At 56.8% G+C, this 14367-nt stretch overlaps 1 protein-coding gene across 9 annotated transcripts in view; it reads right to left on the bottom strand.

The window, feature by feature from the left end:
- Window positions 1-1379: 1379 nt before the first annotated feature.
- The window catches only part of C12H16orf96 (chromosome 12 C16orf96 homolog), a 54670-nt gene continuing 41682 nt past the window's right edge, over window positions 1380-14367 (bottom strand). For 3 of the 9 annotated variants that reach the window (XM_008524752.2, XM_008524751.2, XM_070568585.1), the window contains 6 exons: window positions 14228-14320; window positions 13054-13234; window positions 12847-12949; window positions 7412-7492; window positions 6391-6625; window positions 5003-5178 (listed from right to left, as the gene is read on the bottom strand). In XM_008524752.2, coding sequence (XP_008522974.2) covers window positions 5163-5178; window positions 6391-6625; window positions 7412-7492; window positions 12847-12949; window positions 13054-13234; window positions 14228-14320 — 709 coding nt within the window. In that variant the 3' untranslated portion in view covers window positions 5003-5162. Of the gene's footprint in view, window positions 3256-4347; window positions 5179-6015; window positions 6626-7411; window positions 7493-12846; window positions 12950-13053; window positions 13235-14227; window positions 14321-14367 lie in introns of those variants that run through there. The other 6 variants (XR_011524920.1, XR_011524918.1, XR_011524919.1 and 3 more) reach the window with 5 other exon arrangements.

The following is a 14367-nucleotide window of genomic DNA, read 5'->3' on the forward strand; positions in this document are numbered from 1 at the left end:
TTGGGCTCAGCCTGCAGTGCCTCACAGGCAGACCTCACTCCCCAATCTGGGGTCACACCCACCCAGCGCCCAGCCTTCCTTGGTTGGCACCTTAGCCCTCTGCGGGTGCTGCCTGAATTAGAGAGCTGCTTCTATTTCGGAAGGTCTCTGGCTTGATTGGCGTCTCAGCACTCACTGTCAACAGTCCTGCTCTTGCTCCCAGGGGTGGGCCGTGCTTTCTGACAAGGATGCCCCGTGTCACCGTGCCCTACCCAGCTTCATTTCCCTGTTGGAACCTGGACAGGATCTGTTGACAAGGCCCTCCTGCAACAACTCTTTACTTTGTGGTTGTCACTGAAGAATGACTGCTAGGACCCCGTTTGAGCTGTTGTTTATGTCCCAGACACATGTCCTCACCTTGAAACCCACGCTTCTGACGGCCTCTTGGAGTCCAGAGGGGGCGAGCCTCCACCTGGGGCCCGTGTCAGGTGGGGAGGGAGGGAGGGAGGGGCAGGCAAAGAGTGAGGATATCTCGGGCCTCCTGAATCTTCACTACAGCTTCTCCATTCTTGTGGATGGAAGAAAATGCTCGGGAAACCCACACCTCCCTTCAAGTGGTAGGAAAAAGGCTTTGCAGAGGCGTGTTCCTCGGTTATCTGCCGTGTGGTGGGGAGTATGTCTGAGCTCTCCCAGTGGGCAGATTACTGAGGTGGCCATACATGTCAGAGACACCATCTAGAATTTGCACTCCTGGAGGCAACGGGAAGGTCGAGCCTGGGCAAGCCCCTGGATGGCATGTAAATGCACCATACCCTCTTTACTCAAAGTGTGATCCCCAGACCAGCAGCGTTACGGGGAGCTTGTTAGAGACTCAGGACCGCAGGCCCCAGTTTGAGAAGTGTCTGTATACTACACTTTTCCTATGTGCTCACCTGTTGGAAGTGAGGCCCATTTCTTTTCTGGGGCCACGGTGGGCTGGGCCTGGGGGTCTCAGGAGGTCATATTAGGCTGGAAAGGACTTAAGGTTCCTATAGATCCAGGTTTTCCAAGCTGGGCACCATGGACATTTGGGGCTGGATCGTTCTCTGCCGTGGGGGCGTCCTGTGCACTGTGGGATGTTGACCAATATCCCTGGCCCCTACCCACTAGATGCCAGGAGCACCTCCAGTTGTGACACCAAAAACATCTGTAGACGTGACAAAACGTCCGTGCTCTAGACTCCTGATTGCCACACCTGTCTGCATAGCAGAGCCTCCTGGGAGCTCTGTAAAAAGACAAGCAGACCACAGACTCCTGGGCCCCAGGGCATGGAATCTCTGGGGAGAAGCCCTGAAGGCATGATTTTAAATGTTCCCCAGGGTATTGGTGATCGACTTGTGAATAAACAAAAACTTAATCAATTGTACATTTTAAAAGGGTGAACTTTATAGAATGTCAATTTTGTGTCAAAGCTGGTATTAAAAGTAAAAAAGCTCCCAGGTGATTCTGACACCATCACCCAGCACATGCCCCTCACAGCAACTGGGGACCCCCAAGCTTATGGACCCTGAGGGTCCCCTGGGTGTTTGAAGCAACTGTTCTGGAGGAGGGCCCAGGAATCTGATTTTTATTAAGTGCCCCAGGCAAGATGAGAACCCAGAGCAGGAGGGGCAGAGGGCAGGGCTGGAGCTGGGGCCTGGCGACCTGGGGACTTTGCAGCAATGCAGAGGCCCTGCCAGGTGTGCTGGGAGCCCCGGGATCCAAGCATCTCTCCAGCACAGGAAGGGCTGCAAAAGTGGGCTGGACAAACTCGAGGGGAGCTGGAGGTGGGCCCACACGGTGCGAATGGAGAAGCTGGAACTCTCCTCAGCTGCCCCAAGCCTGGAAGCTCAGAAGCAAAACTGAAGGCGTCAGTCACCATCCACCACACGTTCAAGTGTAAACTAGCTAAAAAGCAAAGGTGCTGACGTACAAACCGGAGAGACTCACAGTTACAGCTATCCTCAGCTGTCCTTCCTCTCCGGCGCTCCTGGGAGCCGCCCAAGCAGCACACACGGGAAATCTGGCCTTATTACCTCAAAGTCCGGCCTCTTCCAGGCTTGGTCACCCCCTACCTGACCACCGGACTTGAGCTCTAAATGATTTTGTTTCCAAAATTCCACTCTAAAAAACACCATTTGCACCCATGACGTTGCTTCCAAGATAGTGATTTGCGCTCTGTGTGTCTCATTTCTTCAGAGGAGACACGGCAGCATGTGGGAATGACGGTCCGGCCTCCCCAGTGACAAGCGGTAGATGTGCCCTTCTGGTCTGCTGTTAAAAGATTGGGGCGTGGTTATCTTAGGGGTTTGCAAACTTGTTGTCCCCTGATTGGCTGGCACGGTGTTTTACATCTTTTTGACTTATCTGCCAACATTCTAAAATCAGAAGGGTTTACATGAAAAGCCTTGCTTCTGGTTGGTCCTGGAAATTTGTAACATCTGCCCAAGTTCCCTCAAGGCCACAACTGGCTGAAGCACCCATCACAGTGGGGACACAACCTCGCCTGCCCTGGCCGACCAGCACTGGCCACCACGGACACACACGTGTCCAACTCTCGCCTCAGAATCAGCTGGAATCTCTGAAGGGGATCTTGCTTTCCCCAGGAGCCGTGGAAGTACATGCCCTGCTCAGTGGGGTGGAGGCAGCACCCGGGGGATGCAGACAGGCAGGGCTCCTCCTTCAGACGGCTCTAAAAAGAGAAGAGCTGTTCTCTGCCCAGATTGTCTCAGACGAAGGGCCGCGGCGGGTTCCCAGGGTCCTTGCAGGGTTCTCCGAGAACATATCACGGCCGGCCGCAGAAAAGCACGCTGTTCCCGAGGCTGGCCCCCAAACCCGGCGGCAGGCAGGGCTGCTGTGGCCCTGGAGTCTCCGAGGGGCTTTTCATAGCAGGACACCTCTGAGGACAGACGAGTGCTTTGACTCTGGTGCCTTCCCAGTGTCGCTCTTGGGGAGGGAGGCCACCAGAGTTGGCCAAAAGGAGATCTTTTGAGGCAAGACTATTTCCAATTCCTGCATCTGGAAATGTCTCTGGTTGCTTAGCCACAGCTCATGTTTGGGCAATATATGTATTTCATACGAGCCTTAAAAGAACACAGCTCTTTTAAGGGTGGGGGGTGCTGGGTCCTCCGGGGGAGGGTGGGGAAGGGTCCGCTTCCAGGATGGCGAGGCTTTGTCAGTGCATGAGGTGCTGGGAGCCTGTTGGCAGAGTTCTGCTCTGCTTCTTGGGACCATTTCTCATCTCCTGGGGAATAACAGCTGTGAATATGGGGGGGAGGGGGGGTCATTTTCACTGGATCCTGGTGAAGACGAGCAAGAGAGAAAGGGGGAGAGAGAAGAGAAGCCCTTTTCTGGCATATGTGTGTGCGTGTGTGTGTTTGGAGGGTCTCTGCCTAGAGTCCCCAAATCCATGGAAAGTCAGGGGTCAAGCCAGCCAAGATGGTGGTGACGGGGGGCCAGTGTGTGCTGATTTGAGTGTCCCTAACAAGTCCCTGCACAGAAGGCCCTCCCTCCAGAGCCTCAACTTCTGTCTTATGGCAGCCTGCTGTTGGTACTGGTAGTGCCTTTTTCTAGTGCAGAGCCTCATGTTCAGGACACACGTTTGCTGTTGTCGGTTGTTTATACCTTAGGGTTAATGAGTTCATGGTCTTTGAAAAGGAGACAATGTTCAGTGACCCTTTCACTTGCACCAGTGAGTTGTGGGGCTGGGTTTGGGGGTGCGGGGTAGTCACCACACAGTTCTCCATTCCAGCAGCACCTCGAGGCAGGACCCTCTGCTTGGCAAGCAGCATCTCCCTCCCCTTCCTGCCCTGCTCATTCGTGTAGCCCCGTATGCCAGGCCAGTCCACCTGCCTCCCTCTCCACCTGACCAACTCATCTCAGTCTTAAAACTGAAAGGTCCAGGAACCCCCTCACTCCCAGGCAGATCAGGCCATTGGTCACCCTACTTCCTGTCCAGCCTGGCCCTGCTGCAGTGTCTCAGGCCAGGAGCGGTGGTCCCCCTAGCAGGGGAGGAGTCTGGACCCAGGGCCTTCCGAATTCCCAATCTGCTGACCTCATCCCTGGTTCTGTTGGCTCCCCAAGCGCCCTCCCCTGCTGAGATGGGGTGGGCCACCCTCCCGGAGGCAGCTGCCCCAGGAGCAGGCTCAGCACCTCCCTCCCAGCTTCCAACGCCTGCAGGACCAGGCCAAAGGCTGGCTTGCTCCCTGCCCCCACCCCCTCCCACACTGGGGGACAGGATCGTCGTCTTCTGGGATTGCTCCTGACTGGCTGCAGGGGGGTCTGCAGCTCCCCACCTTCCAAAGCACCGAGGAGGCCTGTCGGAATGCAAATGGTTACACAGTCACCTACCTGGGCCTCACTCCTCTCGCCCTGGGCTGCAGGAACCAACTCAAGCACTGATTCCGTTTGTAAACCTGAGAAACAGCTGGGAAGGCAGCTTTGAGAGGCCGAATGGGGACTGATATGAGGGACTGCGAGAACCATGGCTGGGTGTCTGTTGGTTCCCTGTGTGTCAGGCTGCAGGGGACAAGCCTGACAACACCTGGCATGGGGTACGTTCCCGGGAGCCCCCAACTCTCCAGTTTGCCTGAGCCTGGGCCACACCTCCCCTTCCTGCTGTGGGAGAGGTGAGGGAGGGCAGCGCCCTCAGACGTGTGTACAGCACCCAAGAAATATGGCCTCCTGGGTGGGGGGCCAGAGAACTGAGGCCTCGCATTGTGACCCTGGGCAAGTCACACCACCCCCTCTGCCCACAGACCCCTGATCTGCCCACCACACAGGGCTGGGGCAGGTCGGGACTCTGCCAAGGTGGGAAATGTGATGGAAGAGGGAAGGTGTGTTGTGATTCTCTGCCGAGACTCAGCCACAGTGACTCTGGACAGTGGGTCTGGGAGGCTGACCCTGGGGTGGTGGCCTGAGGGGGGACCAGCAGGTCTACTCACCCACGTGGGGCAGGCAAAGTCACCCTCTGCAGAGGGCATGAGCCAATTACCCTCATCCACAGTCAGAAAAGTGAAAGATTTTATTCTGGGGAGAAGTTGCCAAAAATACACATCTGTGATATGGGGGTGGGGGTGGGGTCCAGGACTATGCCAGCCGGTCCCCCCCGTGGCAGGGAGGGGGGCGTGGACAGGTAAGTCACCTGGGTCAGGAAGAGCTTGGCCTCATTTGGACACAGTCCTTGGAGAAAGAGAAGAGAAGTTAGGGCCAAGGGTGGTGGCTGGTGAGGAGCTGGGGGAAGAGGCTGAAACCATTAGGAAGGGGGTAGGCACACAGCCTTCCTGGACTCTGGTGGCCACCAGATCCAGGGGATCCTTTTCCATATCAGTCCCCTGGCAGAGACTGGAGCCCCCAGCCCTCTCCCAGGGTGAACTCCAGGCAGCTCATCCCCCACCCCAATTCCTGGATTGTTCCTCGGCTCCTGGGACCTCTAGTGGATGTATGTGTGTGTGTGGGGGGGGTCATGCCCCAAAACCGTGCAGAAGGAGATGTGATAGAAGTGCACAAGTGCAAAAAGGAGGGAAGGCACAGCCAAACAAGCTAGGGAACAGAAAAGGCAAGAGAGCGAAATTGAGAGGGAGGATAGACAAATAAACCGTCGAAGGGAAGAAATCAAGCCAGGCTGCAGGATGCCAGGAGGTAGGTGTGAGCTCTGCTCTGCACACCAAGGCTAGTCACTAAAGTGCCAAAACAGGACATCTTGCCCTCCCGGTTTGCTCTCTGTCCCACCAAATCCATGGGCAGTTAGCCTGGGAACCAGAAAGACGTCCAACAGGCGTGCAGGACCCCAGCCCACGATGGGAGAGAGCGGTCCTGGAGGATTCCAGGGCGTTGCTCAAGTTCCTCGTGGATTAGCCAAGGAGCAAATATAAACAATCAGGTTCTTTAAATATCCAATTCGTAACAGTAATTACTGGTGGGAATAAGCAACACAAAATAAAAAAGGACACACACAGTAAAATTTGGTTCCCACGAGAAAATTGGTCTCGGTGGAAATAATGGCCCCCAAAGAAAACGCACGGTGCCAGTAGCTGTAATTGGAACTGATTCTGATGACATCATTTCAGCAAAATAAAAAGGAAAGTGACTGTTTGTAAAACCACTTTAGCTGTGTTGTATCAAAAATTGGTCAAGGAATTAAATTGGCTTAGTGGAAAATTCAATCTAGCAAGCTGTGTTCTCCATGAAATGTAGGATAAGGCTTGTGTTGAGTGTATTTATATGCTTAGAGCTAAAACAGCCACTGGGTCAAAATGAGTCCCTTATGGAGACCCCTCCCCTACGTCCAGGGCCCCTGCAACTTCCCCAGGCCAGGCTCAGGGTCTGGTCCCTGCTGGCCAGGGGAGCGGAGGGGATACTGGCAGGGCTGGGGGCGCAGGACACAGGGCTCACGGGTTGGCAGGCTCCTCGGCAGGCTGCGTGCTGGCTCGGGACACAAGGCGCAGAGGCCTCAGGTGCCTAGCGGGCTCTGGGGCCTGCTGGCGGTCCCGCAGAGATGGCATCACTGGTGGCAGCAGTGGCAGGGGTGGCAGAGACGGAGGCCGGGGTGGCAGAGATGGAGGCCGAGCTGGCATCATGGAGTGAGGGCCCGAGGCAGCTGAGGGGACGCTGCTGCGGGGGTGCAGGGCTGGAACGGGCAGGAGAGACCCATAATGTGTCCTAAGAACATTCCAGGGAGAAGCTGGCCTGACAGGGTCATCCCGGCTAAGAAGAAGAGAAGCCCCAAGACTGGAAGTGCCTACGGTGGCTTGCTCAGTCCCAGGCACCCTAAACTTCCTGGGCTGGGGGGTGGCACTCAAGATAAAGGACACAGGAGCTAAAGTGGAGCTGAGCACCTTGGAGGACCTGGGGCTTGGAGTCCAGGATCCGGGCTCTGGTCCCAGCTCTGGCATCCCCCAGCCCAGGTCACTGTGCCTTGGCTCCCTACTTTTTCAAATAAGCTAGCAGTACCCACCTCACCAGGCTGGGATGACAACTGGATGGGATAAGCAGAGAGAGGGGGCTTTTAGGCTTTTAGACTGTAAAGCACCCACAGAGGCCTGGTACATGGCCGCAGGAATCGGGGAAGTCCTGAGGTCCGTTACCCCAGCCTGGCTCACGGGGGGCCCCCCAGCAGAGAGGCCATGGGAATTAATGGGCTCCCTTATCCCACCCTGCAGCCAGCTGGACACCTGGGGACAGACACCTGGCCTGGGCCCCTGGGATGGCGCCCGGGCCTAGCAGCCCCGCTGAAGGTTGAAGCAGGAGCCCAGGTCAGCTGGAGGCCCTGGCCAGGGGGTTGGGCGCTGGGTGGGGCCACTCGAGGGACCTTCTCGGGCCCTGGCACAGGCGGAGCAGGAGCGTGAATGAGGTCAGGCTGGAGAGTCCCCACCGGGATATCAGCTGGGCAGGGAGTTGGGGGACAGGTACTCACGGGGGTAGATGGCATCAAATAAGGCAGCGGGGCGCACGCGCTCATACAGGTTTCGAGTCGGGGGGTGCGGAAACTTCACAGCTTAGAGGAAAAGAAAGGGGACAAGATGGGAAGGGCTGGGGGCTCTTGCAGACTGCCACCCGCCCTGGAACTCCCTCCTGTCCTCTGGCCCCTGCAAAGGCCTCTACCCTGGTGGACAGGCCCACCCGGCCTCCTCCATGCACCCACCCCACCCAGTCACTCACGGAGGAGCTTTCCTCCCTCCCTGCCTTGTTGAGTCCAGAGCTTCTCAAGGCTGATACAAGAAAAAGGCTTTCTGAAAGTAACTCAAGGCCAGGGAGGAGAGAGATGTTATTTCAGCATCATAAGACATGGGTGAACCGCCTGCAGTCCTAGTTCCAGGTTAGATGTCTGGCAGTTCTTTATTCCCACTGGGGGCCAGACCACCATAGTGCCCCCATCCGCACATGGCTGTCCTGCATCTTCTGTTGTGTGCCCGTTTTTTGGAGGTAAAATTAACTGTTTAAAGTGAGCAATTCAGTGGCATTAAGTTCATTTCCAACCACCATCTCCATCTAGCTCCAGAACATCTTCATCATCCCAAAAGGAAACCCCGTGGCCATGAGGCAGTCACTCCCCCCTGCCCCCTCCCAGCCCCTGGCAACCACTAATCTGCTTTCTGTCTCCTCGACGTGCCTGTCCTGGACATTTCATAGAAGAGGGATCATACAATATGTGGCCTTTTGGGTCTGGTCCCATCCTTCACTTTTCAACCCAAGGTGTCCCCTTCTCCCCATCCAGCCGAGAACCAGCATGACTGGCCACCCAGACCAAAGGCTGCTGCACGAGAAGAGGCGGGAGTGTGAGAGGGAAGGAGGAGGAAAGGGAGGAGAGGGGAGGACTTGCAGGCGATGGGGCAGGGCACAGGGGTGGAGGTAAGTGTCAAGACTTGGGGCCCAGGATGAGCTGGGGGTCACCAAGTTCCTTCGCCACACAGGACACACGACTGTCCCTCCTGCCTGAATGGCTGTGTCCTTCCCTGGCTATGTTCTGATGATTCCCAGCTCAAATATCCCTCCTCAGAAAGTCCTTTAGACCACTGGCTCAGCAGGGTCCCCCACCCCCTTTTCTATGTTTCATCTTATTCACTCACTGAACTTATTTATTTGTATTTTACTGTTCTCATGGAGTAAAACCCTAAGGGGACAGTAACTTTATTTTTACCACATCAGGTCTCCCCAATGGCACACCTGGAACCAAGAAGGGCTCAGGAATGACCACTGAATGCCCAGGGCCATCTGGCAGCAGGAGGTGCCTCATAGATCTCCCTTCAAGAAATAGCTTGCTGTTCAGCTGCTGGGAGCACAGGGAGCTTGATGCCCTCCACCTGTCAGCACCTCAGGCACTGTTAGCACTTCTGGCTCTGTTAGCACCTCTGGCTCTGTTAGCACCTCTGGCTCTGTTAGCACTTCTGGCTCTGTTAGTATCTCAGGCTCTGTTAGCACTTGAGGCTCTGTTAGCACTTCTGGCTCTGTTAGCTCTTCTGGCTCTGTTAGCACTTCTGGCTCTGTTAGCATCTCAGGCTCTGTTAGCACCTCTGCCTCTGTTAGCACCTCAGGCTCTGTTAGCTCTTCTGGCTCTGTTAGCACTTCTGGCTCTGTTAGCACCTTTGGCTAATGATGAGAGCACAGGGCCTGGCCACCTGCTGGGCAGTGTTTGCTTGGAAGCTCCCCACTTGGCTGGCCTGGACCATATCAGGTCTGCACATCATCTGAGGGTCTCTGCCTGCTCCCTCACTTTCTTATCCTCTTTCTTAACACAGCTCCCCAAAACTCTTGCATTCCTGACTCTTCCTAATCCCTGGTGTCAGGGTCTGTGCCCTGGAGGACCCAACTGACAAAAGGCCACCACTGTGATTCTCCCTTAGCTTTGGGGGTCCATATAGCTCAGATCATATCCCTTGAATCTGAGCCAAGAACTACTTCCTGTGTGCTTTGTGGGTTCTTTGAGAGAGCAAATGCCCAGCTGAGGGATGCTCCCTGCTCCGCCACTCTGATCCCCAGTTGGCACCTGAATCCTTCCACAGGTCAGACATGGGACCTGCCAACCAGCTGACCAGTGATACTGTCCCACTGCTTCCTTCCAAGGTGAGGGATGTGGGCCCAGGTAAGGTTCAAAAGTGAGACTCCATGAGACCTGGGAACCCAGATCTGACTCAGCACTCTCCTTGATGTCCTCTAGGCGCCTTGGACTCTACACGTCCAAACCCAGCTCACCACCTGACGCCAATACCTGCTCCCCCCGGGCTCTCCTCTGTGGCTTTCCTGCCTCTGCATAAGCCAGAAGCCAAGGAGCTGGAAAGGCTCCCAATGGGAGGGGACACCTGAGCCCTGGCAGAGGAGAAAGGTTCTCCAGCTCTTCCAGGCTGCATGCACAGCATGGGCAGAGGCACAGAGGTGGGACCCTGGCTTGTTGAGAGAGAGAGCAAGCAGTTCCATGAGGCTGGAGGGAGGGAGCAGATGAGGCTAGGGGGACCAAGGGGCCCTGCAGATTGGCCAAGAAGTCTGGACTGTGAGGGCAATGCCTCCCGAAATGTCCCCGTCCTAATCTCCAGGCTCTGTGAATATGTCACCTTATATGGCAGAGGGAACTTTGCAGTTGCAATCAAGTTAAGGATCTCAAGATGGAGAGATGATCCTGGATTATCCGAGTGGGCCTGCTGTGATCACAAGGGTCCTTACAAGGAGGAGGCTGGAGGGTCAGAGTCAGGGAAGATGTGAGGATGGAAGCTGAGGTTGGAGGGATGCACTTGGAAGGGGAGGAAGGGGCCACCAGCCAAGAACACAGGAGGCCTCTGGAAGGCAGAGAAAGCCAGGAAACGGATTCTCCCCTGGAGGCCCAGAAGGAGGCCGCTGACACCTCGGTTCTAGCCCCGGAAGACTCGTTGAGGGTTTCTGCCCTCTAGAATGAAGAGAAAATGAATTTGGGTTGTTTTTAAGCCACTTAGTGTGTGGTCACTTGTTACAGCAGTGATAGGAAACTCATACTGATGGGTCCTGAGCTGGGGAGGGGCCTGGCCAGGTGCGAGTTTTAGGCCGGTCACACAGGGCTGGCGAGGAGGGCCGAGGCTGGCAACATGTCTCCTTCTCCCCCGGTTTTCCCTCCTCCCCCTGTGCCCCTGCCGTCTCGGTCTGGAGGACTCTCCCCGGCCGCCTCCTCCTACCTGAATCCTGCCTGTACTGAGCTTTCCTTCCCTGGAGAATCTCTAACAGCCCAGCCCGCTGACCACCCGCCTCAGCATGTCCACCTGCCCTCCTGGTGGGAAACCACTCACTGGGGATCAGGTGTTCCTTGGCCCCAGCCTGAGCTCCTGACCACAGCGCAGGCATCTGGAGGGCACAGCCTGGCTGGAGGCCCCTCAGTGGCCCCCATGGGGCTGGCAAAGGGCTGGCTGCACGGCAGGTCATGGTGGACCTGGTGGGACAAAGGGATGAATGCATCTGGGGCAGGCTGGACCTGGGCTGGGCTCACACCGGTGAGTTTAGGTTTAGATTATTGAGGCTGTTTCAGATTAGAATGCTCTTTTGAGTAAATAAATGAGCGTTAAGAGCAAACCGGTCAAAAAGCTTAGCCACAGACAGGTTCGTGACTGATTTCTAAGGCTAGTTATACGTTGTCACCCCAAAGCAGGATAGAACAGGTAAGGGGTCGGATTCAGTCCTGCTTTGCTGCTGGGTCTTGAGAATGAATGAACCATGGGAGAAAAGCCCCGCCCCTCCCTCTGGGTGACAGCCCTGGGGGGCCGGGGACGCTGTGTGGTGGATGCATGGCAGGACGAGGGCCCCTGGGCCAAGGGTGTGCTCCTGACAAGGGACCCTCACCTGCTCAATGCCTCAGTGGTTCTTAGGGGCTGAAAGGAGGCAAGGAGGAATGGCAAGAAGTCGGGCTCATTAAATATTAGCCACCTGAAACCCAGCTGGGTGCCCTCCCAACAGCATCAGCAGCCAAGCTCCAGGAGGGGCCCGCAAATCCATGCCCCGAGGGAATGCAGGGTTCCAGATGGTGTCCTGCTCTCCTGGGCCAGGGTGAGGGCCTGGAGTGGGTTGAATTGTGGCCCTCAAAAGACATCCCAGGAAGCTGTGAATGTAACCCTATTTGGAGAAAGGGTCTTGGCAGATGTAATTAAGTTAGGGATCTGGAGATGGGATCATCCTGGGTTACACTGGGCCCTAAATCCAATGACAAGTGTCCTTATAAGACACAGAACAGGAGACACGGGAGAAGACAGAGGCAGAGCCTGGAGTGATGCCAGGAATGCCTGGAGGCACCCACAGCTGGAAGAGGCAGGAAGGATCCTCCTCTAGAGCCTTCGGAGGGAGCCCGGCCCTGCTGACACCTTGATTTTGGACTTCTGCCTCCAGAACTGGGTGAGACTATCTTTCTCTGGTCTGAAGCCCCCCAGTGTGTGGCCATTTGTTGCGGCCACCCCAGGACACCAATGTAGGGTGCTTCCTTCTTTGTCTAGTACACGCAATGAAAGAGTCCCCTTTCCTTTCCTTACCTGTCTGCTGTTCAGTCCTCAAGTCAATGGGCAAGGCGGGGTGAGGAAGAGCTCCAACAGGCGGGCAGAATTTAACCCTCTGGCCACCTTACGGTTCCCAGATCACCTCCACTGGGGGAGTGTGTGGGTCCCACCCTGGGATAAAACTGAGAACTCCTCCTCCCAGAGAGGGAAACTCCACAGAGACGTTCAGAAGGCACCCCATTTTGTACGGTTGGCCCGATGCTAGAGCCGAGTCCTGGGGTCCCTGGTAGGAGCCAGCTGGAGCCAGGGCTTCAACACTACAGCAACCAGAGCGACTGATTCCACACGTGACCGGGTCTCCCCCTGGCCCAACCCTCACCCTCCCATGACACAGGCCTCCAGAGGCTGTCCATGTCTCCTCCTCATCATGTCTAACCCCTCCCCATCTCCACACTCCACGTAGACTCCCCTTCCTGAGTCCCTCACTGTGCCTGGCTTCCTCCCACCACAGGGACTCGGCACCTGCTATTCCCTCCACCTGGACCACTCTCCTCCCACCTGACCCCTTCATCCAGCTAACCCCTTATTCCCTCTTCAGAGGCCTCAGGGCGGCATCCGGTCCCTCTCCTTGGACCAGCATCCCTTGTCACAACTCTCCCATCACCAGCTCAGCATCCCTTCTTTGGGGAGGCCATCTGGTCCTCCCCAGGCCAGCAGCCTTTGTCACACACTCTCCTGGTGCAGCACCTGGCCTATAGTAGGATCCCATTTTTGCAAGTGGCTGTGTGAGGACCCCCCAACCAGAATCAGCGATGATGCTGGCTCTGGGCCCCGCGGGCATCTCCTCGCACTACACAGCAAACCCAGGACACCCAGGGTAGGGATGCCCAGGAAGGCTTGATGCCCTCACCTGCCAGCTCCTTCACCACGCTGCTCACAGGCCGCGCCCCGACCTGGCTGCTCATTCGGCCCTTGTACAGAATCCCGTCCACTCCCAGGATGTCCACCTCAGCCTGTTGGACAGCCCGGGCCTGGGTCAGGGACTGTCCTCGAGCCTTTCTAGGGCACACGAGGCCCAGCAGACAGAGCACAGCCTCCCTGGGGTGGCCAGACTCACAGTGTCATAGTCCAACAGCTCGGGGTCCCCGTAGGGGTAGAGCGTCGACAACTCATATGACTTAAACTTGAGGCCGGCGTCGTTTCTGGGGCCATCACCCCAGTCCTGCAGGGGGGCCAGCGAGTCCAGGCTCCCTTCCTGGTCTCCAAGGTCTTGGAGCTGCTGCAGCCGCTGCTGTTCCCTGGGGCAGGGCGGGGGGGTGGTCAGCAGCCACCTCGAGACCCCTCTGCCCCAGAGGAGCCTCAGGATGGGCCCAGGCTTGGCTGGTAGCGAGGAAAGACTGGAATTTCTTCCAGCTTGAGTTTGGGTGTCATAGCCAGGCAGGCCTGGGGCCTGGTGGGTGGATACAGACAGGCACAGTTGGGGCAGAGGGAAAAAATTGAGGCCTCTGTTCCCCCAGACCCCAGCCAGCCCTAGAGCCCTGGTCTGGCCTGCCCAGCACGTGTTCTTAACCTCTGGATCTCAAGGAGGAGTCAGGCAGGGGAAGGCGGGGCGTCTGGCACAGGTCCCCATGCCCCTCCCCTGTGTGTGGCTGTGGTTACCGCTCAGCTGTTGTTCCCCTATCTGGCCAGATGTACCCACAGGCCTGGGTGCGGGAAGCACCCATGAAGCCACGAGATGTCAAGAGGTTGAAGGGTGGAGGTGGGACCCAGGGAGCCAGCTGGTGTGAAACCTGAGGGTTTAGGCACCAGCTATGCCATTTACTAGCTGTGACCTTGGGCAGGTTGCTTAAGCTCTCTGAGCCTCAGTTTCTTCAACTGTGAAATGGGATGATAACAGAATACACCTTGAAGGGAAGGTGTAAGGATTCCACAAGGTCAGATGTGTCCAAGTGCTCAGCGCAGTGCGTGCCCGGCCACCGCCAGCCTCACTGAGGACCACGGTCTTTACTTATCTCCTCCAGCGGGAACGGGCTATCAATCCGAACTCACAGTGGGTTGTGAGGTGTAAATGAGAAACCCTCCACTAGCACTCCTTGGCCCATAATAGATGCCCAATGAATATGTGCGTTCCTCTCCCCATGATCATCTCACGTGCCCGTCTGCTGCCCCAGACACCTCCCTGAACATCTCCCTGGCAGATGGCTAGCGATGCCCTGGGACTGGGGGATATGTCTCTCCAGGGCTCCCGGGCTCCTGCGTGACCTCCCTGGGGCAGACTCCAGCCTGCTCACCTCATCTGCTGCCGCTGCAGGTACTCATAGCTGGTGGCGCTGGCCGGCCGCAGCCGCGACAGCAGGTGGGCTTTGCGGATGGTGATGAGTTGCCTGTTGGAGGACAAGAGCTAAGAGGGAGGTGCAGCGGCCAGCGGAGG

Source organism: Equus przewalskii, chromosome 12 (assembly GCF_037783145.1).
Source record: "Equus przewalskii isolate Varuska chromosome 12, EquPr2, whole genome shotgun sequence".
Taxonomy (NCBI): domain Eukaryota; kingdom Metazoa; phylum Chordata; class Mammalia; order Perissodactyla; family Equidae; genus Equus; species Equus przewalskii.